Source organism: Canis lupus, chromosome 10 (assembly GCF_048164855.1).
Source record: "Canis lupus baileyi chromosome 10, mCanLup2.hap1, whole genome shotgun sequence".
In the NCBI taxonomy this organism is placed as follows: Eukaryota; Metazoa; Chordata; class Mammalia; order Carnivora; family Canidae; genus Canis; species Canis lupus.
The window spans coordinates 38,805,649-38,833,277 of NC_132847.1; the positions used below are offsets into that span (position 1 = coordinate 38,805,649).

General features: G+C 36.7%; 1 protein-coding gene and 2 long non-coding RNA genes across 5 annotated transcripts in view; 2 read left to right on the top strand and 1 right to left on the bottom strand.

Moving 5' to 3' along the window:
- Positions 1-18,987, top strand: part of CNTLN (centlein) — a 331,003-nt gene extending 312,016 nt beyond the window's left edge. For both annotated transcript variants that reach the window (XM_072841469.1, XM_072841470.1), the window contains exons 24-26: positions 2,910-3,095; positions 5,732-5,809; positions 17,597-18,987. In XM_072841469.1, the coding sequence (XP_072697570.1) occupies positions 2,910-3,095; positions 5,732-5,809; positions 17,597-17,698 (366 nt within the window). In that variant the 3' untranslated portion in view covers positions 17,699-18,987. The remainder of the gene's footprint in view (positions 1-2,909; positions 3,096-5,731; positions 5,810-17,596) is intronic.
- LOC140641485 (uncharacterized) lies at positions 14,060-24,257 on the bottom strand. Its single transcript, XR_012038011.1, has 3 exons — positions 24,100-24,257; positions 17,440-17,629; positions 14,060-14,234 (listed from the first exon to the last, which is right to left on the bottom strand). It is a non-coding gene; the product is annotated as an uncharacterized lncRNA (long non-coding RNA).
- Positions 24,258-24,331: 74 nt separating this feature from the next.
- The window catches only part of LOC140641488 (uncharacterized), a 62,546-nt gene continuing 59,248 nt past the window's right edge, over positions 24,332-27,629 (top strand). For both annotated transcript variants that reach the window (XR_012038013.1, XR_012038014.1), the window contains exon 1: positions 24,332-26,457. This is a non-coding gene — a long non-coding RNA (uncharacterized lncRNA). The remainder of the gene's footprint in view (positions 26,458-27,629) is intronic.

Sequence of the window (27,629 nt, forward strand, 5' to 3'; positions counted from 1 at the left end):
ATAACTATATTACACTGTGTATTGTAGGTTAATATATGAAAAAATATTTCTTAATGTATTAAAATATGGCTCTCAAAGCTGGCATAGCATTTCCTAAGAAGTAGAAGGAGTCTCACTAAAATTAGGAACAAGTCAAGTACATCCATCAGTTCTGCTATTTAATGTTGTTCCAGAGGAACTTAACCAATGCAATCGGAAAAGAAAGAAATTAGAAATAGAGAATTTGGAAAATGAACGATAAAATTACCAATATTTGGAGATATGATTCAATACCTAGAAACTAAAGATTTGAAAAATTGTAACAAAAAAGAAGCTTCAGTAAGCTCAATATATGTCAGCAATCTTTATGTATTCAAGCAACAATTAGTATTAGAAGCAGCCTCCCAATAAGTAAACAACTAGTAAGAAAAATAAGCTAGAAAGAGAAAACTTAAAAATGATCCTAAGAAACACACAAAAAAGCCTAACTGGGGAGAACACCATGGTCTTCAGTTAGGAAGACTCAACATGCTACAAGTTTCCCTTGACCCAAATGAAATCTAACATGATTGAAATAAAATTACTGGTAAGATTTGTTTTTTAAGCGGAGGGAAACTAGACAAGGTTCACATGGAAGTTCTTATGGAAAACCAAAGAAGCAAAAATTTCCAAGGAAAACCTGAAAAAGAAGGGTAGTAAGAGGGAGCTAGCCTTGCCAGATGTTAACATTCGTTCTAAGGCCTCACTAAGTTTAGATACATTATAAAGCTTCACTAATAGAGATGGGACAGAACAGAAAATCAGACACCTAAACACATAGGAGATCAGTGGGAAAAAGGTGAACTTTTTTTTTTTAAGATTTATTTATTTGTTTGTTTGTTTATTTATTTATTTATTTATTTGATAGAGAAGAGAGAGAGCAAGGCGGGGAGGGGCAGAGGGAGAGCAAGAGAGTGTCTTAAGCAGACTGTGCTGGGCGTGGAGCCCAATTTGGAACTCCATCTCATAACCCTGAGATCATGACTTGAGCCAAAACCAAGAATTGGGTGCTTACCTGACTATGCCACCCAGACACCCCAACTTGAACTTCTTAATAAATGGTGTGGGATGACTGAGTATGATTTTATGTAATGATTTCTAAATGATGACAAATGGGTAAAAAGTTTAAAAATGAAAAATAAAAACTTTAAAATAGCAGAAAATCCTGGTTAGAAAATACATTTATATATCTCTCATTGTGGAGAATGCTTTTTAAAGTATCACACTAAATTTAAAAGTGAGAAAGAAAGGAAAAGAATCATTGAATATATGAAAAATAAATATTTTTCCTTGACATGAAATACTGTAATTACTGTTGATAGAAAAATACAAATTATGAAAAAATCTAGATATGTACAATATACAAATGTAATATCCAAATATGTAAACAACTCCTGGGGTACCTGGGTGGTTCAGTCAGTTAAGCATCTGCCTTCAGCTTGGGTCATGATCCCAGGATTCTGGGATCAAGCCCCACATGGGACTCCCTGCTCAGCAGGAGGCCTGCTTTTCCCTCTTCTGTTCTTGCTCTCTTTCTATCTCTGTTTTGATATCTGTTTCTCTCTGAAATAAATTAATAATTTTTTAAACTCCTATAAATTACTAGGAAAAAATAGAAAAACAAAAAAAAATACCTCTTCTTAGGCTCATGTTCAACTTTTTTTATATAAGAGAAATAAAATTTTAAAATACAACGAAAAAACAAACTACAGTGAAATCCTAGATTAGTGTTTTGCTAATGGTATAGAGAAATAAGTAGTTTTGTATGTTCTTTGAAAGGTATATCTTGGTACTATCTTGGAGAGTGGGGGGAGATTAAGTAACAGCTTTCAAAATTACAGTAAGACAAACTCTTTGGTCCAGCAATTTCACTTCTAGGGATATATCCTAGAGATGCAAAATGTATACAGGAGCACTGTTATTTATTGCAACATAGCTTGAGCTGGCAAAAGATCGAGAAATAACCCTAACATCTTTGCTAGCCTACTCTCAGATCACAAAGCCAGGCATTGAGGTCCAGAGCTGTGTCTATCCAGAGTAAGGGCTATCCTTTTCTTATGCATGCATAGGCATGGTATGGGCCAGCATTGATTCATTTCTCAAAGGGAGAACTTAAAGGCTCTTGTGAGGCTATCCTCGGTTTTGTTGTCGTTGTTGTTTAAAGATTTTATTTATTTATTCATGAGAGACTCAGAGAGGTAGACACTAGGCAGAGGGAGAAGGCTCCCTGCAAGGAGCCCGATGCAGGACTCGATCCCAGGACCCCAGGATCATGACCTGAGCCAAAGACAGACACTCAACTGCTGAGCCATCCAGGCATCCCCTGTCCTAGGTTTTTAATTTATTTCTATATTGTTATCTTGCCCACACATAACTTAATTACATATTTGCCCAACTTGTCTTTATCAAGTCCTTGCAAAGCTTTTCTGATCCAGTTTTACTAAAATAGAAACAACTCTCTGCAGCTGTTTTTCATCAGTTTATATAATGAGTAAACTAATCACATTATTAACCTATTACAACAAATATACACACATTTAGGAATAAACAATGACAACTGGCATCAGCTCAGTGGTCAGGAGTAGTTGTGCTCTGGCATGATGAAAAGTAGCTTCCCTGCTTCAAGCATTCACCAACTAAGATATCAGCTGGTAAATCTGAAAGAGGGATTGGAGAGTTTGGTTAATCCAGCAAGTTGGTTAAGTGCTCATTTAAGAGAGCTTTTATTACATACAGATAATAAGAGCAATCTATTATGTTCCAAAGTAAATAAAATCAGAGTAACCCTAATAAGCAATGCTTTGCTGATATATTCACATTTTTATATTGTGACTGCTTAGTCTTCATTTATGACTTCCATATGAGCCCACATTCTTTCCAACATGTTGCAGGCTTTGGCCAAAGAGTTACAAAGTGATGTCCGTGAGATAAGGCAACAAATCAGAGAACTACAAAAAATCCAAAAAAACAGGGATGCTCGTAAAACCTCAACCCATAAAGCCCAGACCTTGGCAGCTTCTATCCTAAACATTTCACGGTCAGATCTAGAGGAAATAATGGATACAGAAGACGAAATGGTAAGATCACTTAAATATTTATTAATAAAGGGCTTTGGACACATTGAACTTAAACACATACTTCTATTTGTTTTGTAATTCATAGAGTTTCATCTTCAAGATAATATTAATGAAGGTCAGCTTAGTAACGTATGGGTGAAAGTTACATCAGGGGTATTAACCAACTCAGAAAACGTTTAGAGAAATTTCTCTGTATAATAGAGAAATAAGCCATTGCATAAAACCTTTAGAACTGCTTGTTATTCAAGTCTGTTATTCAAATTCTTTCCTGTCTCTTCCATTTTCTTTAATTTAGTTAATCATATATCTTGTGAGCTAGAATTTTTAATTAAGCCAATTTGAATGGATTTAGTTAAGGTGGGTCATCATTGATTTGAGGACTTTTCCTCCTAAGTGAGCAAAAGTAGTAGATCTATTGGCTTTCCTAGATAAATTCAAAATTATTGTTGATCAAGTTAAAGAAAAAATATATTTATAGCTTTAAATTGGGTAAAATCCTCCTGTCTGAGTGAATTTATGTGCATATATATATGAGTCTTCAGTAGCAGTTCTGTACCTCCTGGGGATGCCACTGCATTTTTAACGTAGTTATGACGTCTTAGCAGAATCTCACCCTGTATACAGTCTTCTGTGAAACCTAAGGGTGATACTCAATCCTGTCCTCCTGTTAAGTCTCTGAATTTTGATACATTAGTATCAGATTTGATTGTTTGGAAACATTAAAGAGATGATGGTGCTAGTAGCTTCCCAATAAATATATGCTCAATGAATAAATAAAATGATAGACTTAAATGTTTATATGAGAACATCCTCCAGCTGCCCCATCAGCTGCTCAGAAGACTTCTGCAGAAAATAAAGAAAACAAAAATTTCTGCAGTAGAGCAGATCTACAATTTGCAAAGGTTTTTAAACTGCTAAGAATTCTTAGAAAAGAAGTCAAAGGAATCCTGCAGAGATGATTTTCATCCCCTGGGTGAATAGAATAGTGAACTCTCAGTTTCCTATTTTCAGCACCTATGCTACAATACCTATGACTTTCTACACTTTGAATTCACTTTGTGAATTCTGAACTTTGAAGTACAAGAGCATTATCAAATGTAGTATCAAATATAAAACACACAGGAAATAATAGTATCTTTGGCAAGGGTGTTAACTATACCTTATAGACATTTAGTTAAAATGTGTTGATTGATAGTGTGAATCCTTACAAAAAATTAGGGTTGAATCCTCCACTGTTCCCTAAGAATTTTAAAACAAGTAGATTACCAAAATCCCTCATGTGTATGTGTGTGTGTGTGTGTGTGTGTGTGCGCGCGCACACACACAAATACAGATACCTATTCTGGAAGATAGGCCCATCAACTTTGTGTGGTCTCAAAAGATACCCTCTGTAGACTTGCAGATTAGAAAAAAAGCACCCTCTCTGAATGAACAAATTAGAAAAATGTTATCCTTTTTGGGTATATGAATTAGAAGATCTCTCTTTATAGTCCCAAAGAGTAGCTGGCACATTTCTGTGAAGAAATGGTACCCCAGCCTCTGGGCAGATACATTCCAGAGCCAGAATATGCAGCACTGCAAAATGCATATGACACAACCTTCAGTGGGCATCCTCCTGGAAGAAAAAGGACTCTAGTAGAAACACACTGTTCTAAGAAGGATTGGTGCACCTTGATACATTTCCTAGATTTCATTACAGATCAGAGCTTAGTTAGACAGATCCTTGCATCTTTTCAGAGGTCTAGAGAGTTGCCTGGAATTGTCCAAGCAGAGCCCAAACCAGCGGACTTATATTCGTTAAATTACACTGAACTCTAGTAAATTCATATAAAAAACTATGATAACCTATGTGAAGTGCCTAGCTAGATATTGGCATACGGTAAATTTCAACAATCATTAGTTTTCCAACCCTTTCTCTTTTTGAAAAGTCCATCTTTTTGTAAACTGAATCATGATTTTAACTGAATAATCCACTGCATGTATGAATACATTATATTTCAGAAATATTTACTTTGATAATTGATGGGTTGAAAATATTTAGGGGCTTACAACACTTTAAGTAGAAATGTCCCTTGCCTATCAGTTACTTATTGGATGTTTAAAGTATGCAAGCATTTAAAAACACCAAACCCATGACATATCCTATTTTGTCTACAATTGTAACAACTCTCCTTAATTATCTGTTGACAAGTCAGATTTTTTAACCAATATAAGGTTTTATGTTATCTTACAAAGGTCACTTGTAAAAAAAAAAAAAAAAAAAACAAAGGTCACTTGTAAATGATTATTTTATACAGCTTTTTCTTATTTTTCACTTTATTTCAATCACTTTCACCTCCACCACAGTCCCTACCTTCAGCTCCACTGTGAAGGCAGAAATAAAATATTCCTGAATTGTATTGTGAAATAGATAAATAATAGAAATTATTTTTCTGTTAGAAATTAGAAATCTCCCACATGTCAGTATTTGTAAATTAAATATTAAAAGCACAGATTTGCATATTCCCTACTTTGGAAGGACAGGCTAGTCTTTTTGAATCCTAGTCTACCAGTACCTCTTTAAATTTATTCAGTAACAGTATGATCAAATTCATACAAATGCAATTAACATCGATCTTTTGCTTCTCTTCCTTTAGGACATAGAAAGGACAAAGATAAATGCTGAAAATGACCGGGAATGGCTGTTGTACATTCAGAAACTTCTTGAAGGACAGGTATTTCATTTTTCTGCTTCATGTCTAAAAACTTCTAAAAAAAAAAAAAATCCAAGCCTTACACTTTTACTCGATGTCTAACTTTTTGTAAACACTTACCACATCATTTACTTCTGTTAGGTAAAGAAGTATTCCAATAGATAGACAGGAAAGTTAACCCTCTATTTGTACTTTTGGACTTAACAAATGAAACAAATGCCTTGGGAAGAGCCAACATAGGTCTTAGCAAATGCATTAATTAAATTATTGAGTCAACCTCTATGCTTGCTACACTGAAAAGGATCCATTCTCTCAGCCCTCTTAGGAAAAGATATTCTTTATTATGTGTCTTTAAAGTTGGTAGTTGATATGGACACCTGAGGAGTTCATGGGTTTCAATGACCTTTTACTATGGACCTGTTTCCAGTCAATTCATGTTTTCCTCACAGCCAGACAGCTGTTTATTACTGTGTCTTCCCGCATTCTCTACAATATTTTCTACTGAGACCTCGAGCAGCTTGTTAGTGGGAAGTAAATATTGATTTGGCATCCTGTCAATGCAGAAAGAATGAAAAAATTTCCACCAGAGGCCCCTCAAACATTTTCCTATCGACATTTTCTGGGCCGAGTGGAAAGCTGCATAGAGGATGACAAGGCCAAGACGAGTTGAAATCCCTGAGGGGTCCATTGAGACTGCTGCTGTGACCTGTGTGATACTTTTTCTTTCCTTTCAAGTATTTTTTTAATACACACAGAGTCTGTTGGGATGTGCCCCTCTTGTAAGTGATCAAGGGCAGTTTATTGGCAGGTGAGAGCCCTGCTTTTCTAGTCATAGCAAGCTTTTGTTTTGACATCACCGACAGCATGTAATGTATTCGAAAACTTTTTCATTATAGTTCTTTTTGCTCAACCTAATTGTCTATTTTAAAAATGAACAAAGAATTAAAAGAGCTAAAGCATATTTTTCAAAGGAGCAAAAAATATTATTACTGTCATATGTTTTGGAAAGTCATCATAAATGTTTCTGTGTAAATATTAAAAATAAAAGCAGATTTAAATGCAATTTTTTCACATTTATATTAATACACAGCAGTACTATACTTTTAGAAAAGTCAAGGATAAGTAAAATAATACATGAGCTACTGATATGCTTAGTGTCGGTTTTATTTATTTTTGAAACTTCATCTGGAATCACTTTAATAATAATAGAAGGTGATTGGCAATCTATGGCTTTAAGTTGTTCAAGTGCAGACGTACAGGTGCTAGACAGAGTCTTCTACAGCGACATCTTGCTCTTGAGAAGAAAGGCCATTTCCTAGTTATGTTTCATGCCCAGTACTCATCCCAGTTCCTGGCACATCGAAGGAGTTCAGCAGTAATTGTGATGGGTTGTAGTTTTAAACTTAAAAATGATAAAAATAAACTTTTGAATGAATTTTTTTAATGTTCACCTTCTAAATGTGACCTTTATACCTGGAACTTTGATCATCAGTTATGACCATAAAATTAATAAATCCACCTGTATAAATCTTTATTAAATTTTACTGAAGCAGTATTGATACCAGACCTGATTTTTTTGACTTACCTATGGAGACGTGCATACACACATTCCTATGTTATCTTGGTATTTGCTTATTTTGTTTGGCTCAAAAAAATCCTGTTGAAAATGGCATTAGACTGCTTAATACTACAATTTGATGTAGTGCCTTTTTGTGCCACTGAGCCTGGACTCTGGAATATAATTGCCTGGCAGTATTGATTTAATTGCCCGGGTTTATTTGTGGACTCCTAATTATTGACTGGAGGTAAATTTAATGGAGCAGCCTTTATGAACACTGGGAAAGCACTGCTGTTGCTGTTCTACATAATGAACTGCATCATGTGCCTTTAGATCATTTTTCAAGCTAATTTTATTCCACTGTGACAGTGTGAAAACATTTAAAAAGTCAAAGACTTTTTATTTTTATTACTGACATAGGTGGTTTTGCTGATGTCTTTGAATTTTGTGAGAAAAAAATAGGGACTTCATTGGTTGCACTTGGATGTCACTTCATAATTACACCCAAGAGAAAAATCTATAAAATAGAAAACATCTCTTTTTTTTTTTTAGCCTACTTTTCTTCTCTCTCTCAGTTCCAGCAATTATATTTGTCCTGAATTTTAGAAAAGGTTTTCTTTGTCCACCAATTTTTTTGAGAGGCTGAGTTATGCTCACAGGATTTTGCAGGCAGAAGTGTTTATATGTTCCTTCCTACATTCGTTTACAGAGACATCTCTGTATCTGGGGTTATGTGATCATCCAGCTGTGGAATAATTAAACATATTTCCTTAAAAATGAATTAATCAATATTGGTAATTTGATCATTTAAATATTTTGAAGATAAAATTGTCAGAAAACTTCTCTTGTGCCCTCCTGTGTTGGGTGCTGTATGCAAGGGAATTCTCAGATCATAGGAGTCAATTCGACCGTGTGGTTTTAGCTTTTGTGTAAGGATTAGACCACAAAATTGTTTTCTTGCAAAGAAATTTTTCTCTGCATTCATTGGAAGAAAATTTGTACTGATCAAATATTTACCACAAAATAAAAAGCTGTGCTGCCAGGTGGCAACATAGGACTACCCAATAGTACAATACCTACGGCTGCTGTTAGCCAGAAGTGCCTGAGAACTAAAAGGTCTAAAACCTTAACCTTTCTATATTTAATACAGAATGCAAGTATATGTCCTCATTCCTTCAGGTGGGCATGATGCAACTAATAATTTTATACATTTAGTCTTTATCTGCACCTAACTTGTATCCCAGAGATTTCTAGCAATAAAAATCACACTAAAAAAATCTTTCTAAAAAAAAAAAAAAAAAGAATCTTCTAATATCTATTGTCATTTTTTATGGCACAGCTGCCTTTTAGTTTCTTTGAACATTTTTACTTGTAAAAATTCCTCTTTTAACATTATTACATTTTTAGAAACTTATAATTTATGGCGGGGACAAACATGCAAATTAGTGATTATAATAGGCTTCAAAATTAGTTTTTCTATAGTTTAGGGAGTGGGAGAAAAAAAGAGAGATAGGAAAAGTAGCTGGAACCAAACTACAAAAGCTTTTGAGCAGGAAAGGGCTATGACCAGAGCTGTGCTTTAGAACAGATACCTGAGATCAGCACACAGCAAGTATGGAGGGAGAGAGACTGGGAACAGGAAGATAGCTGAGGCAAAGGGCTATGAAGGCCTGCATGTGCCCTCACCATAAAAATAGAAAGAATGAGATAGATGTGATCCACGTTATAGTGATTGAATCAATAGCAGTAATGAGATTAGGTGGAGTCAGAAAGCAGAAACCATAGATGGGTTTAATACCCTACAGAAAGAGACAGATGATGATACCTTTAATAGTTTGAGAGACCAAAAGAAGTAGATCAGATTTGGTAGGGGAGAGATGTCAGTACTAAAGCCATAGAAAATTTAGTAGATACATCCCATTAACAATATTCAAGGACTCAACGAGTTTTCATTAATTCAGCCTAGCCTTCCATCTGGCTCTTCTCGGTGAAATTTAACCGTTTATGAACACATTTCCAACTCTTACAACTCAACAACAAAAAGCAAAGAAATGGATTTGAATAGACACTTCTGCAAGAAGATGAACAAATAGCTCATAAACACATGAAAAGATGCTCAACATCATTAACCACTAGGGAAATGCAAACCAAAAACCAAAATGAAATACTGCTTCACACCTGGTAGGATGGCTCTAGTGAAAAAGACAGACAGTACCAAGGGTTGGTAAGGATGTAGAGAAATTAGAACCCTCATACATTGCTGCTAGGAATGGAAAATGATGCCACTCCTGTGAAACAGTCTGTCAGTTCTTCAGACAGTTAGATAGAGATGATATTTTCCAACAGTTTCATCCCCTAGGTAGACACCCACAATAAATGAAAACACATCTCCATATAAAAACTTCTACACATGGGATCCCTGGGTGGCTCGGCAGTTTAGTGCCTGCCTTCGGCCCAGGGCGTGATTCTGGAGTCCCGGGATTGAGTCCCGCATCGGGCTCCCTGCATGGAACCTGCTTCTCCCTCTGTCTGTGTCTCTCCTCTCTCTCTCTGTCTCTCATAAATAAATAAAATCTTAAAAAAAAAAAAAAAAACTTCTACATGAATGTTCACAATAGCATTATTCACAGTACCTCAAAAGTGGAAGCAACCCAAAGGTTTACCAGCTGATGAATGGATTAACAAGATGTAGCATATGTATATATGGACTAGTTATTATTCAGCCATAAAATGGAATGAAGGACTGATGCATATTACAGCATGGGGAAGAACCTTTTGACCCTTATGATAAGTGAAAGAAGTCATATATAGAAGGCCATATGTAGTATTATTGCATTCATATGAAATGCCCAGAATAGGCATATCTATAAAGAGAGAAAGTAGGTTAGTGGTTTCCAGGGGATGAGGGGCATGGGGGGACAGGAGTGGCTGCTAAGGGAGTGATGAAAATATTCTAGAATGAGCTAGTGGTGTGGTGACGGTTGTGCAACCTTGTGAATATACTAAAAACTAGTGTTATATACTTTAAGATGGTGAGTTTTATGTCAACTGTATCTCCATTTTAAAAATGATATTAAGATATCAAAAGAGAAAAAAATACATTTAAAAATAAATTCAATAAATTTCTTCTATCACCTGTGCCATGTCCTCCACCATTATAGCAGAGATCGCCTTAAATGCCTTTGAATTTGAATTTCTGTCTACTGGCCATACTTATAAATAAATAAATGAGATAAACTAATTTGTTTCCTATTTAATTTGTTGCCTTTCAGTTGGCACAGAAGATGTCCCTCTATGATACTGTGATCAATACTACCTTCTCACATATCTAAACTAGAAGGAGTGGTTTATACTCCTCTAGGAGACAACTGTTTATTTGTCCTGGCCATTATGATCTTCAAACTTAAAATTGTAATAGAGGTCATTTAGCTTTGTTTTCAGGACTTAAAAATACCTGAAACAGTCCTTTTTAATTGGGACTTTAAAACACAATGGAGAGAATTAGTGGAGAGGAAACTGAACCAACCTATGTTTCAAAATCCATTCAAAACCATATACTAAGTGCTCCCTATGTACCAGGTGTTGTTTCAGGTTTGGGAATACAGAAGTAAACCAAGGAGTCAAATCATTCCCCTCATGGATCTTATACACTTCGGGGGACAGTGGGGAGGGGGGGCGGGGGCACAATAAACAAAGAGTTAAAATATATCACCTGTGGAATGTATTAAACAACTTGAACCAAATTATGGGTATATATGTTAAAATATGTATACTTGTACAAAAGATAATATACAACTATAAACACCATAGTATTTATATAGTTTATAACTATTTTATAGTTGTATAATAATATACATAGTTGTATAATAATATACAACTATAAAATCTAATTCTTTTTTTTTTTTAATTTTTATTTATTTATGATAGTCACAGAGAGAGAAAGAGAGGCAGAGACACAGGCAGAGAGAAGCAGGCTCCATGCACCAGGAGCCCGACATGGGAATCGATCCTAGGTCTCCAGGATCGCGCCCTAGGCCAAAGGCAGGCGCCAAACCGCTGCGCCACCCAGGGATCCCTATAAAATCTAATTCTTTACTAGGATTTCTATAAAAACCCTGAGCTGGGAGTGGCTAGAAAATGTGTCTTGATTTTGATTTGTTGTTGCTCTGTTCTTTGTTATTTGCTAATCCTTTTCTGGATTTCATTCAGTCCATTTTAGTCCACTTTTTTGGAGATAATTTTCTGCCATTGGGACCCTATCAAAAATTCCTTCTGCCTTCAGCTGTTGAGAATTTTAAGTATGGAATTTAATCAGTGGTGTTTCTTTAGCTTTAAATATCCGTGTTCCTATTAGTTGCTTCAGATCTTGCAAATGCTGAAATTTAAAATGGCTCTTTCCCCAGTGCCCTCTCTGCAAAATATGCTTACCTTCTACAGAAATCTTGCAATATGGCAGTGAGAAGGGTTTTATAAATCTCCCTGGCTTTTGTAAATAGAGTTCCTTCCGGCCTGAAGGTTAACTGAACATTTCTCCTTAGAACTCTGCACACATCCACTCTGTTGCACTTAGAACACGTGCATGCATACTCACACGCTCACCCTTGCTCACATACGTAAACCCACACACTCAGCCACCCGCACAGATTTACCATGTAGTTCAAATAGCAAGAGTTCAAAATTTTCCATTCAGAGCCTTCCTGGGTTTGTTTGTTTGTTTGTTTTAATTTAACAATGTTAAACCTTCTTTCATGTTTCCAGTGAAAGCAAGTATACTACGCAAAATTTAACATCTTTATTTTCAGTATGACTCAGGCTAGATTAAAGTCAATTTGGGTTTGTTTGTTTAAGGATTTTTATTTTATTTATTCATGAGAGACACAGAAAGAGAGAGAGGAGAGACATAGGCAGAGGGAGAAGCAGGCTCCCTCCAGGGAGCCTGATGCGGCACTTGATCCTAGGACTCTGGGATCATGACCTGAGCTGAAGGCAGATGCTCAACCACTGAGCCACCCAGGTACCCCAATTTGGTTTTTTTTCAATTTATTTATCTTTTATTTATTTATTTTTAAAGATTTTATTTTTTCGTGAGAGACACAAAGAGAGAGGCAGAGACACAGGCAGAGGGAGAAGCAGGCTCCATGCAAGGACTCAATCCCAGATCTCCAGAATCATGCCCTGGGCTGAGGGCGACGCTAAACCGCTGAGCCACCCGGGATGCCCCACCAATTTGAGTTTTAAAAGCACTATCTTCCTGGTAATAGTTTCCCAAGCCAAAACAAGAATGAAAATGGTGAAAATTTTGTTCCACTTGCCCCTCAGATTGAAAAAGTTAACCTTATTTCATTTTTTTCTTTCAACACAAAATTTTTCAATTTTTTACTGTTAAGAACACATTCCAATTAGTGCTCATGCTGTAAGTTATCTATATGTTTTATAGTCCTGGACTTTAGGTTTTGTTATTTTTCTAATGTAGCTCTCAAACATCTGCAGCTGTCATTCCTATCTTACCTTTATACAGAAACACCTCTAAAGGAAACCACAATCTGTGTGAATGATAAATTTGAGATTGTGTCAGTGGCATACCAGTTCCTAAAGGCAAACATCTGTAGGTGTTTACATATAAGAATAGCTGGAAATCTGTGTGAAATCAGGGGAAATCTCTGTAATAGAAATCACCTTTTGCGACAGAGAGAGCCTGAATGACTAGGAAGACCTGCTTTAAGACCACACTAAACTCAGTTGCTATTCCAATGTCCTAGTTAAATTTCCATACAAAGAAATCTCACACGGTATCACACTGGCCAACAACTCACACAGTTTTTTTCTCATTATGTTGAAGAGTTCAAGCTTGTGGAACTTTGTATGGACGTACCTAGGAGTATCACTTCTCCTTTGTTATGTAGGAGAAAGAAAGAACTCCTGCAGGCTTTCTGGACTTCATAGCCCTTGGCATATGCCATCTAAGATACAACCCTAGGCAGCATGATTGTTGGGTTTGTTGTTTCAGATACTTTTGATGGGGTAAGTAAGAAAGGATGTTTGCTGTTGGCTACTGCACTTGCCGCTTGAACCCAACTCCAGAATCCGATCAGTGAGAGCATCATTGAGCATTGTGTCTGAGTTCCCTCCAGAAGCCATATAGAGAGATTTTAATTGACGCTAAGCTCCCTGTGTGAAATAAAATGGCACTTAACCTAGACTCAAAATAGCAGAAAGTTCAGGTCTCTTGGTCTTAGTGTTTTTAAGATGTTTTGTAATTAGGGATCCCTGGGTGGCGCAGCGGTTTGGCGCCTGCCTTTGGCCCAGGGCGCGATCCTGGAGACCCAGGATCGAATCCCACGTCGGGCTCCCGGTGCATGGAGCCTGCTTCTCCCTCTGCCTATGTCTCTGCCTCTCTCTCTCTCTCTCCGTGACTATCATAAATAAATAAAAAATTTAAAAAAAAAAAGATGTTTTGTAATTAAAGGACAAAAACAAGAGGCGCCTGGGTGATTCAGTGGGTTAAGGGTCTACCTTCAGCTCAGGTCATGATCCCAGGGTCCTGGGATCAAGCCCCACATGGGGCTCCCTGCTTAGCAGAGAGTCTGCCTCTCCCTCTCCATCTGCCCCTCTCCCTCCACTCATGCTCTGTCTCTGGCTTTCTCTCAAATAAATAAATAAATAAATAAATAAATAAATAAATAAAATCTTTAAAAACCAAAAACAGGGCAAACAAGCAGACCATGTGAATTTTTAAAACATTTTTCAAGGCATTTCATATTTAAGGACAGTCTTAACTGTACTCAATCTATAGCTGTATGTTGAAGATTGATGTTCATTTGGTACTATGTTGAAGAACTCTCTTGAATCACAGTAGATTAAATTATGTTCCATCAGTCTTCAGGTTAACTGTAATTTGTAAGGTTTGAGAATTAATAATCTATAAGTAATAAAAGTGATTACTCTTAGTTAACTAAATTAGCCATTGAACTCAAAATCCCATTCTTAGCCACTCTCAGAAAAGAAGAATTCTCATTAATTCATCCTAGGCTAAAGGATGAAGTTTTTATCTATACAGTCTATGGAAGAAGTTTGCCAAATGAATGAGTAGTGCAAACTTGGCAAGAGAAGGTATTTGTAAAACCAGGACTGCTATTGCACTCATTATTTGAATATGTATTGCAACTACTGCATAAATAAGGAACAATTTATAAAGTAGGAGGGACATATGCTTAAACCTTTTTGGTTAACAGTTAATTACAGTTATTATATTCATTTGAAGTGTTTTGTAATTCTGACTTTTCCATAGACTTCCTCTAATTTTGTTTCAGTTATTAATAATCTTATTATAAAATGACATTAATTTTATATTTTATAATATTACAGCTAATCCTTATATATTTAAATAAAAACAACTTCCGAAAGGCCTCTTTGAGAGCTGGCCTTATAGTTCTCAGTGAATGACAAGTCATAAAAAATCATGTAGAGTGAGCACTAAGTGTTTAGAGGAAGAAATTCGGAATTGGTTTATAAAAAAGGAAATAGAAAAGTTGAATTAAAATAAACACTTTCAGCCAACTTGTAAGATATATGAACTTTCATTTAATATTATGTAGACAGGTAATAACATTCTTCTGACCTATTTGCAGGGCAGATAGATGTGAACATACTGTGCATCATGATTAAAAGATTGATTGCTTTTTGAAATCTGTATGTGTTAGCCTCCATACAAAGCTTAAAAGAAGCTTACAATCCAATAAAACAGGATTGACAAACAGTTGTGTTTAACAGTGGGGCTTTTTGTTTTATTGGGAGCCAGAGGAAGAGAATAAAGTGAGTTGTCAGTATTAAATTAGTAAATGGACTTCTCGTTCTATCTTGGAGGCTTCCTGGAAGACAAATTCGAGATAGATTTTTTTAAAAGGAAGTGAAATTTCCAAGTATATGACATGTTAAAAACTGCTGAGATCACAAGATAATAAAGTTTAAACTTCAAAATGTGATATGCAAATAAAATGATTAATGTCAGTACATTGTGGCCTGGTGAAAGGACTGTGTGACATTATTACATTAAGAAATTACAGAACCAGCATGTTTCCCAGAGTGTGTCCCATGGACTGCTGGTTCCACATGATAAATAGACCATGAAAACACGGACAGATGAATTTAGAGACAGGATATTACATTGCCCTCTTGGAGACACACAGGGCCTGTTAGTATCCTAAAGCCTCAAAGAAATCCTGAAATAAAGTAACTTGTTAAAGTTCGGTTTGTTTCCCAAACTTATTTGGTCAGACAACCCTTTTTTCCCTTGACCAGCTTTAGGAAATGACCTTCTGTTTTTGCCAGGAAGAAATCTTGTTTGTCTGCTTTTTTTGGTTTGTTTGTTTAGTAGTTTGTTTTAAAGATTTTATTTTATCTATTTGAGAGAGTGAGTTTGTGTGCATGAGCCAGGGCTGGGGGGGGGGCGGGGCGCTGGCAGGGGGAGGAGGAGCAGAGGGAGAGAGACAAGCCGACTTGAGCTGAGCTCAGAGCCTGACAAAGGACTCAATCCCATGATCCTGAGATCATGACTTGAAATGAAATTTAGAGTTGGAGGCTTAACCAACTGAGCTGCCCAAGCGCCCCTGTTTGTCTGCTTTTTTGACAGGAATTCATATGGCACTGATAGCCACAGCCTACATTAAAGAAAGTTGCCTGATAATTTGTTGTTTTTTTTATATGTGCATTTCTTTAAAATCTAATATTAATGGGGATGCCTAGGTGGCTCAGTTGTTGAGGGTCTGCCTTTGGCTCAGGTTGTGATCCTAGGGTCCTGGGATCGAGTCCCACATCGGGCTCCCCAGAGGGACCTGCTTTTCCCTTTGCCTATGTCTCTGCCTTTCTCTCTCTGTCTCTCATGAATAAATAAATAAAATCTTTTTTAAAAATCTAATTATGAAAAAAAAAAAATCTAATTATGGTAGGGGTTCCCCCCCCCCCCAGAAAAAGCTATTTTTAAGTCAATGTGTATATCTTCTATTCAAGTCCATCTTCAGAACTGAAGAAATGTGATATTTTGGTATCTTATGCTTTCTTCAGTGGTAAGTTTCAAGAAGACCATGTGTGAAGAAGCTTCTGGCCTACACTTAGGCTACCCTAAGGAGAAGGCAGTTTGTTATAAAGATAAGAAAGAAGTTAAATTAAAATCTTAGGTAGAAACTAGAAACTTAGGATCTCAGGCAATTCTGTGGACCAGCTTTGGTCTCCGCTTTACCTAATCTGTTTACCTGTTGTTTCACTGCCACTGGCCAATCTTTTCTGTTTTCTCCCAATTGGTCAGGTGCTGATGGGAGATGCTACTGGTGGTCATCCTAGCACAAACAAGGGTCTGATGCCACTTCCCTGTAGGAAAGGGGACCAGGCATGACAAGCATTGTCACTAACATTCAGGGAAACAAAGGTAGTCTTTCCCTGGTTAATCAACAGGACAACTCCAAGAAATGATGTGATAAACTTCTTCTAGATACCTGGACAGGAGATGAAAGGAAGTTGGTGGAGTTGGGCCAGTAATTGGAGAACATTTTAGATTGTCTTTTACTCATCTGTGTGTTACACGAGTTGGAGTTCTACAGGGAACCAGATGAAGCAGAGGGAACAATAAAACTTTACCAGAAAAGTTATATAAATTATGAAATTTAAAAATGCACTCTACATTTTATAAACTCAGCAGTTTGTAACATGTGTATTACACTTTGATATGCCAAACAAACTTTTCTATAACAACTTAATCAATGGGCATACTTTTGCCATTTTTTCTGCCTCTGAGATTTTACCCTACAACTCTCAAGGTGTTCGGCTCTAACACAGACAAGTGTATTGATAGTTCTCTCTCATTCTTTGATGAGTGATGAGCATACAGTACTACTTCTGTGGGCCTGTGGGCCCTGGAGATGACTGTAACCTGCTATTGATCAGCTGATTGAAGATAAATGGCTTAGTTGCTTGTATTGCAGATTACATCATTAACATGGTCAGTAAACCATGAATTGTTCAATAAGGCGTTTATCTTTTTTCATTTTACTTCTGCTCTTTTATCATCTTTATTATAAAAGACAAAATTACCCCTACTAACCAGTAAGATCAGCTGAAAAGAGACCCAGCAGGGTACCATTATGGGTGCAAGGTTGCAGATAGCTGAGTTCTAATGGTTTAATGATATTTAGCATATGTTTTTGAACTGGAGAAAATATAGACTTTTGATCATCTTTTTTTCTGTGTTTCTCTTCCAGCTTCCTTTTGCCTCATATTTGCTAGAAGCAGTACTGGAGAAAATAAATGAAAGAAAGAAACTAGTTGAAGGATATTTCACAATTATGAAAGATATTAGATGATATTACGATGAAGAACTTGTTTTCAAATGTGAAAACTTTTTGTGTGGTGTGACTGGAAAAAATACATTGCCATCCTGCTACAGTATCTGCTCCAACTATCAATAGTCAGGTTCAATACCAAAATAAGAAGTCTCTGAAACTAATTAATTGCTGAACAAGTGAAACTAATTAAGTACATAGCCATTTAAAAGGAAATAGTGTAGCATTTGATTGTTGAATACAAATATTGCCACAAATCAATGCAAACTCAAAAATGATTTTTTCTTCCAGTACATGAGAAGAATTTAGAACAAGCTTGGACACACAAATTGGTCTGACTATAAGAAGAAAAAGGTGTAAACTGAGGGTTTAATGTTTTAAGTTTTATAAAGAAACTAGACTGTGTACATAAAACTGCAATACAAGGCCTTAAGTCATCAAAGAGCACATTTGTATTGTAAGCAAATATAAAATGAAGCATCATTATTTTAAGAATGAGCATTTAATGAAATAAACTGTGTGGTCCAATTATATCTGTTCTCTGTATACTGGGTAATATAGGAGATACTGTATTTTCCTAGAACTGTGTGGCAAAAATAAAAACATTTTCTCCTTCACTCCCTTTCTTTTTTTCAATTGACAAGACTTGGTGTGCTCATCTCAATTAGCAAGGGACCACAAGTCCAGTATAAAATTAGGCTAGATCTAGCATAACTCCTACTGTAGTCAACTAATTAAAGTTACATTCTTAACAGTGATGTCCTCTTTTTTTAGATTTCCAAATATTCTCACTCCCATTTCACCTCTTTACTATGTTTCTGCCACACATGACCTTTTTTGGAAAAGGTTCTTCTAATCCACCAAACTTCAGCCTGCCTCCAGCCTTTACTCTCGCTTTTCTTTTTCTAGAATACTCTGTACTCAACTTATCTCATGACTGGCTCATCATGACTTTTCTCATCATTCAGAATCCCTTACCTGTTCCCTCAGAGACATATTTCCCTGGCCATCTTACGATTTAACTTCCTTTATCACAGAAAATTACCTATTTTACCTGTTTGCTTATTTATCTTCTTGTTAATTTCTGCTCCCCACGCCTTTTAGAATTTAGGTCCCCAGAGATGAAGATAGTGGTTGGCAGAAGCCACAAGCCAAATCTGGACTGCCACCTGTTTTTTTGTGACCCACAAGCTAAGAATAATTTTTACATTATCAAATGGCTTAAGGAAAAAGGAGAATATATTTTGTAGCATATGAAAGTTATATGATTCAAATTTTAGTGTCCATCAATAAAGTTTTATTGGAACACAGTGATGCTCTTTTATTTATGTATTGTTTATGGCTGCTTTCAAGCTATAGTAGTGCAGGTAAGTATGCAGCCCAGACCATTTGTAGTGCTGTGGTCACTTTGCACTACTTCTTGGCATGCTACAGTCACAATGACACAAATATAACTTGACAGCATTTAAAGTGCTACAAATACTACTCTATTGTGGTTAAAAAATATATATACTTACTAATGCATACCCATCATGTCAAAATAAGAAAAGTAAAGTGACTATCAAACACCATACTTTTTAGGGCACACTGGAGTGTGGAGTATCTTGCTATTGAACTAGATGCCAAAGCATTGTGTTTATTATACAATAACATTATACTTGTGCTTAAGGAATGCCCTATCTCTTGACATACCAAATATTATGAATACTCATAACATATTCCCAACTCAGAAGAAAATGGTGGTAACAAAAAATTATAAAACTCAAATGTAATATCTCAACACAGCAGAATTTTGTTAAAGATAAAAATGTGACTGCACAATATTACCCTGATGCCAAAAACCAAATAAGGACAGTAAAAAGAAGAAAAGTGTGGTAGGCTGAAATATGGCCTCCAAAGATGTATACCTCCTAATTCCTGAACCCTGTGAATTTGTTACCTTTAATGGCAAAAAGGACTTTGCAGATGTGATTAAAGATCCTGAGTGGGGAGATTATCCTGGATTATCTTTGGGGCCTTATGTCTTCCAAAAAGGAGGCAAGAGGAGTCAGTGAGACAGAAATGTTACCTCAGAAATTTGACAGTGCTATCCCAACAGCTTTAAGTGTAGAGGCCATGAATCAAAGACTGTAAGCAATCCCTGGACACTGGAAAAAGCAAGGAGATGGATTCTCCTCCAACAGACCCTCTAGGAAAAAGCCAGCATTGTTGACACCTTCACTTTAGCCTGATGAAACTAATTTTGCACATCCACAACTAGAAGAGAATAATTTTTTTCCTTTAAATCACTTAATTTTGTGGTTATTTGTGACTAACAATAAAAAACTAATACAGTTTTCTAAAATTCTGTTTAGAATTATTTTATCCATGTTTATGAGGGACACTAGTTCGAAGGTACAAAATCAAGGCTGATTCTGTATTCAAAAGTCAATCAGTATAGGACATGTAAACAAGCTAAAGAATAAATATATGAACATAAAATTTTAGAAAAACTAGAAAAAATTCAACACTCATGCATTAGAAGAAAAAAACTCCCAGAAAATTAAGAATTTCCTCAATTTGATGAGAACAATCATAAAAAGCCTCCACCTAACATTATCCTTAATGATGGAAGATTGAACATTTCCCTGTAAAATCAGGAACAACCCAAGAATGTCTACTCTCACCAATCTTATTCAACATAATACTGAAAATCCTGGCCAACATAGTAAGGCAAGAAAAGGAAATAAAAGACATACAGGTTGGAAAGGAAGAAGCAAAGCTATCTCTTACATACATACATACATACATACATACATACATACATAAAATTCCTAGATTATTAGTTAGTGACTTCTCAAGATAGAAGATCAACATACAAAAATTAATTGTATTTCTACATATTGGTTAACTAGTAATATGTGTGTGGAAACCATAATTTACAATACATCATTGCTCAAAAAAATAAAAATAATTACGTAGGTGTAAATCTAACAAAGCATATAGAAGACTTGTATACTGAAAACTACAAATGCTAATGAAAGAAGATTCGATAAATAGGCACAGTGAGAGCATAGTTTGGGATACTCAATATAGCAAAGATGCCAGCTGTCTCCAAATTGATGCGTGGGTTTAATACAATTCCTACTGATATCACAGCAAGATATTTTGAAAATAGAGACAAGATTCTTCTAAAATTGTATGAAAAGGCAAAGGAATGAGAGTAGCTAAAGATCTTTAAGGAAGAATAAAGTGGGAGGAATCATTCTACCCAATTCCAAGGTGTAATACAGATAATCAAGAGTGTGCAATGTTGGCAGAGGAATAGACGCATGGGTTGATGGAACATAATAGAGAACCAAGAAAGACTAAGTTACTCCTCAAAATTTTGCAGTATTCTGCAAGTAAAACAAATCATCCTTAGATTTAAATAGTCCAAAATGAAAATTACTCGAGATGTATAACCACAGGGTTAACTTAAAACCAAAAAGAAAGGGTTAGTGCCAGGGAACATTTTTATAGATCCCTTTATTGTCTGGGTTCGGAAGGATTCATGAAATAAATGACCACAAGAGTTGGGATTTTTAATTCCTGTATTCCTGTGTATGTAACTGCCTTTAGTATTAATGCAAAATTTATAACACTGATTTAATATGACATAATAGAATTAGAAAGGTTTCTTTTGTTTGGATTTTGGGTTTTTTGTTTGCCTCTAAGTCAAACTTTAATTAGGCAGATTTTTTATTTTTTTATTTTTTTTAATTTTTATTTATTTTATGATAGTCACACACACACACACACACACAGAGAGAGGCAGAGACACAGGCAGAGGGAGAAGCAGGCTCCATGCACCGGGAGCCCGACGTGGGACTCGATCCCGGGTCTCCAGGATCACGCCCTGCGCCAAAGGCAGGCGCCAAACCGCTGCGCCACCCAGGGATCCCGGCAGATTTTTTTAAAAGAAGATATGGTATAGGGATCCCTGGGTGGCGCAGTGGTTTGGCGCCTGCCTTTGGCCCAGGGCGCGATCCTGGAGACCCGGGATCGAATCCCACATCAGGCTCCCGGTGCATGGAGCCTGCTTCTCCCTCTGCCTGTGTCTCTGCCTCTCTCTCTCTCCCTCTGTGACTATCATAAATAAATAAAAATTTAAAAAAAAAAAAAAAAGAAGATATGGTATATACACACACACACACACAATATACCATATATTGTGTATATATGTATATATATGTATATACATATATACACAATGGAATATTACTCAGCTATAAAAAAGAATGAAATCTCGCCATTAGCAACATGGATGGACCTAGAGAGTATAATGCTAAGTGAAATAAGACAGAGAAACAGATACCATATGATTTTACTTACGTGGAATTTAAGAAAACAGAACAAATGAGCAAATTAAAAAAAGAAACAAAATACAGACTCTTAAACACAGGACAAACTAGTGGTTGCCAGAGGGGAGGTGAGTGAGGGGATGGTGAAATAGATAAAGGGGATTAAGTATACACTTACTGTGATAAGCGTTAAGTACTATATAGAATTGTTGGATCATTGTATTGTACACTTGAAACTAACATGGCATGATATGTTAATTATACTTCAATTTTTAAGCCTCTTACCCTTTGATTCTTAAAAATGCAAACATATATTTGATTGTTTTCCCTATTCACTAGGGAATGGTCCTCTCCACAGTCCAATCCTCAATTTTCTCCTTTCTTCTTAAACAATACACATGGCCACAATACCACAATCTTGACCCCAGCACTTTTTGTCATTCAGTCTTCCTTTTTCCTAGGACATCATCACTGAGAATAAGTAAAAAGCAGGTGCCCTCTTCATTCCTTGTACTCCTGGCTCATTATAGGACAAATGTCACTCTTTGTTAATGCTAAGTCTGGCATGAGGGAACCAGAGCTATTAGTAGAGGAGTATTAGAGACTTCCCTTGGCTTGTGTCCCACTCCACTCCAGACACTGGAAAAATATGCTTTTTTACTACCTTAACCTACTTTAAGAGAGAAAAAAATAAAAATGTAAGTGAAATTTGCATTTTTCCTTCAATATCTTAACTTAGGTTACTAATACCCAATCTGAGGGTAAAAAAAAATCTTCCTGTTGCCATGAGAAATTTCTTTGGTTGGGCCTAGTTCTTTTTCTGGAGTCTAATTCCCATTTTTATGCTCTTAGACACCTGTCAACACCCTTTGTCTTCTAAGGAATCCTCTCCATTCTTCCTTATACTAGTTTTGGCACTGCTCATTAGTTCAGTGAAGGAAGCAAGTTAGAAAAAAAACAGTATATCCAAGTCATTTTTATTCCAGATTTTCTTTTTCCTTTATTTTTATATGAATTTTTATTTTGAAACACTGTGACATTCATAAGAAGTTGCAAAAGTAGTATAGAGTGTTCTTGAGTACTCTTCATTCAGATTCCCTGAGTGATAGTACCTTACAGAACTATATAGTACATTGTCAAAATCAGGAAAATGAAATTAAGCCAAATATAGACCATACATGCATTTCACAAGTTTTTATACTCACTTTTTGGGAGAATATAGTTTTATGAAGTACTGTCACACATGTATAACCATTATCACAGTTAGGATATGGAGCTATTCCATTAGGAATAGTCTTTGTGTTACTCCTGAGTACTCATATCCTCCTTCCAACCCTAAGGCCTGCAACTATTTATTTGTCCTTCATCACTATAATTTTGTCATTTTGAGGATGTTATATAAATGGAAGCACAGAGCATATAGCCTTTTGAGATTGGCTCTTTGCATTCAGCATAATGCCTTTGAGATCCATCTAAGTTGCGTGTATCAATAGTTTATTTCGTTTTATTGCTGAATAGCATCCCAGTACGTGAATGTACCACAGCTGGTTTATTCATTTCCCCATCAAGAGATACATGTGATGATACACTGATTCATGGACTGAATGAAAGGGACTTGGAAAGAACATGTTTGGAATAAGATAGCAAGGCAGTCTGGCAAAGGGATATGTCGATCGAACTCTCTGGATGGATGAAAAAGGTGAAGATTTTTGCATCCCGTTTGAATGCTTACAAAAGGGTGACCTCAGTAGAGGAGGATTTTAATAAGTGAATAGAATGAACTGTTTTGTGAATATCAATCAGCCCCTTTTCCCAGCCACCTTTGTCATTGCACAGTGGGCTCATGAACAGAGTGACTGTGGTGGCAGGTATGGAGATTATGCATGGGCTCACCAACATGAATGTTTACTCACCAAGGCTGACCTGGCTACAGCCACTACTGAGTGTTCAGTCTTTAAGCAGCAGAGACCCAGCGCTAAGTCCCTGATATAGCACAATTCCCTGGGAGTGATCAACTAGCTACCTGGTGGCAAGCTGATTATATCAGATTGTTTCCTCCATAGAAGGGAGTATTTTGTTCTTACTGGGATAGACACTCACTCTGGATATGGACTTGACTTCCCTGCAAGCAGTACTTCTGCACAAACTACCATCTGTGGACTTCCAGAATGTCTTATCCATTATCATGGTATTCCACACAGCATTGCTTCTGATCAAGGAATTTACTTCATAGCAAAGGAAGTGGGTCAATGGGCCCAAGCTCATGGAATTCGGTGATCTTACTGCATTCCCCACCATTATGACACAGCTAGTTAGAATGGTGGAATGGCTTTTGAAGACTCAGTTACAGGGCAACCTTGGTGGCAGTACCTTGCAGGGCTCAGGCAAGATTCTTGAGGGTGCTCTATATGCTATGAATTAGCATCCAAATATTGTGCTACTATATCCATAGTCAGGATTCCCAGGTCCAGAAATCAAGAGGGTAGGAATGAGTGGCACCACTCACTATTATACTTGGTGACTCACTAGCAAAATTTTTGCTTCCTATCCCCGTGACCTTATACTTTGCTGGCCTAGAGGTCTTAGCTCCAAAGGAAGGAATGCTTCCACCAGAAGCCACAGGAATAATTCCATTGAATTGGAAGTTGAGAGCCATCCAGCCACCTACAGTTCCATGTGCCTCTGAATCAACAAGCCAAGAAGATGGTCACTGTGCTGGTTGGAGTATTTGGCTTTGACTACCGAGGGGAAACTGCACTACTACTCTACTGGAGATCCCCTAGGGGTATCTCTTAATATTAGCATGCCCTGTGGTTAAAGTCAATAGAAAATGCAAACCAGCTAGCACTACTAATAGGCCAGACCCTTCAGGAATAAAGGTTTAGATCACCCCACCAGGTAAAGACAATCAGCTGAAGTGCTTGAGGAGGGAAAAGGGAACACAGAATGCATAGTGGAAGAAGGTATTTATAAATACCAGCTATGACCACAAGACTATTCACAGGAGCAAGGATTATAATTATCTTGAGTATTTCTTCTGTACTTTGTTGAGTGTGTGTGTGTGTGTGAAGTTGACAAGGGGTGGACTCGTGATAGTTAATTTTATGTGTTCAGTTATGGTGCCAGATTTGTGGTCAAACATTCTGGATTTTTCTATGAGGGTATTTTGGATGAAATTAATATTTAAATCACTGGACTGTGAGTAAAGCAGGTTGCCTTCCAAAATGGGGAGATGGGGCACTCACCCATTCAGCTGAAGGTCTGGATAGAACCAAACACTGACTTCTCCCAGAAAGAGAAGATTCTGTCGGCAAAGAGCCTCCAAAACTTAAATTGCATTGACTCTTTTAGGTTCCCCCTGCCCATCTTGCAGATTTTAGATTTGCCAGCCTCCATAATTATGGGAACTAATTCCTTAAAAGATTGGTTTTGTTTCTCTGGAGAACCATGGCTAGTACACTAGGTTTGGGCTATTACATATAACATTACTATGACCATTCATGTATAGGGTCTTGTGTGAACAAAGTTTTCATATCTCTAGAATAAATACCCATGAGTGTGATCACTGGGTAATGCAAGAGGTGTGTGTTTCACTTGGTAAGAAACTGGAAAGGTGTCTTCGAGAGGGCTTACACCATTGCACAGTCCCACCGCCTTGGTTGAACTTGATCTTCCATTCTTCAGGACTTGGTATTGTTGGTATGTTTGTTTTAGCCATTCTCATAGGCACGCAGTAGTGATATTTTGATTTTTAAGTTCATTCCTCCACCTTATCACATTTATAATTATTTGTTTTTCCATCTCAAAAACCTGCATTAGTCATATTTTCAGAAAGCATGGGTTGATGGGGGAACTGGATGGTTTGGGTTTGGATAGACATAGAACTATTTTCCAGACTGGTTATCTGAAGAAAGAACTTCAGCAATCACCGTGGTGGATTTTGTAAGAAATTTCTAAAAGGTCTATTTACTATCTATTGCTGCATAACAAATAATCTTAAAACCTAGTGGCTTACTTAGAACATTTATTTAGGCCAGTTTCTGTGGGTCAGGAATCTGAGCACAGCTTAACTGGGTTCTCCAGGACTGGACCTTTCAGAAGGCTGCAGTCATAGCCATAGCCATTTACTTTCTAGTTCACTGAGGTAGTTGGTAGGCTTCAGTGTTTTGCAGGCTGTTAAACCAAGGGCTTTAAATCCTTACTAGCTATTGGCTGAAGGCTGTCCTCAGTTCTTTGCCACATGGGTCTCTTCAATGTGGAAATCTGTTTCACCCCCGCCCCCCCCCCTCACACACACACACACACACACACACACGGGGATTCCACAACAATGTGAATGATAGGACATGGAGATCATTAGGAACTGCTGGTGCTGCCTACTGCAGCAGGTGTTTAGGTTTGACAATCTAGATGAAGCAGAAGCTACTGCGGAATTTACCTTGAAGCCATCTTTGCAAGGTAAGCATAAATTTTACTTATAGAATGATTGTTTATTTGTGGTAATTTGGGGAAGGAAGACAGATGGAGCATATGGGTTGCAAAATTGCAAATATCTCTTGGCACCACTACCATAAGATATAAACAACGGAATTCATCTCCAATAAGAGTGAATGTTGTCACTTAAAGAGGTTTAACAGATAAATTTAAGGAGGTAGTTGATTCTCATCTCTAAACTTGAGATCAAGAGGCTGGGAAAGCACAATTAAGCTTCCACAGCAACATAAAACTAATATTAGAAATCCACAAAGTTAGAAAGCCAAGTGAGTATTCTATGGCTCTTTCTCAGATTTAAAGTAGAAATAATGTTCATAGCCAGAAGCAAGCAGTATGAAAAGTTAGAGTTTCAAGACCAGAAAAGAATAAGCCTTGGGTGCCTCAAATCTACCATACCAAAGGCCTTGGGAAGCCTCCTAATAAATTAAACTGGAAGTTAAGGAATTTTAAATTTTTTATTTAATTTTTTAAAGTTTTACTTCCAGTTAGTTAACATACAGTGTTATATTAGCTTCAGATTGTACTATATAGTGATTCAGCACTTCCATACATCACCTGTTGCTCATCACAAGCACACTCCTTAATTCCCAGCCTCTATTTCACCCATCCTCCCATCCCCCCTCCTCTGGTAGTCATCAGTTTGAGTCTGTTTCTTGGTCTGTCTCTCTCTCTTTTTCCCTTTGCTAGTTTGTTTTGTTTCTTAAGTTCCATGTATGAGTGAAATCATATGGTATATTTTTCTAGCTGACTTATTTCACCTAACATTATACTCTCCAGCTCCATCCATGTCTTGCAAATGGCAAGATGCCATTCCTTCTAAAGGCTGAGTAATATTCCATTGTATAGATACCACATCTTCTTTATCCATTAATCCATTGATGGATACTTGGGCTGATTCCATATCTTGGCTATTGCAAATAATGTTGCAATAAACATAGGGGTGCAAATGTCCCTTCAATTAATGTTTTGTATTCTTTGGGTAAATATCCAGTAGGAGGATTACTGGATCAAAGGGTAGTTCTATTTTTAACTTTCTGAGGAAACTCCATACTTTTTTCCACAGTGGCTGCACCAGTTTAAGGAATACTTTTCAAAACATATATTTGTGCAATATATGCATATTACTAGGAGGAAAC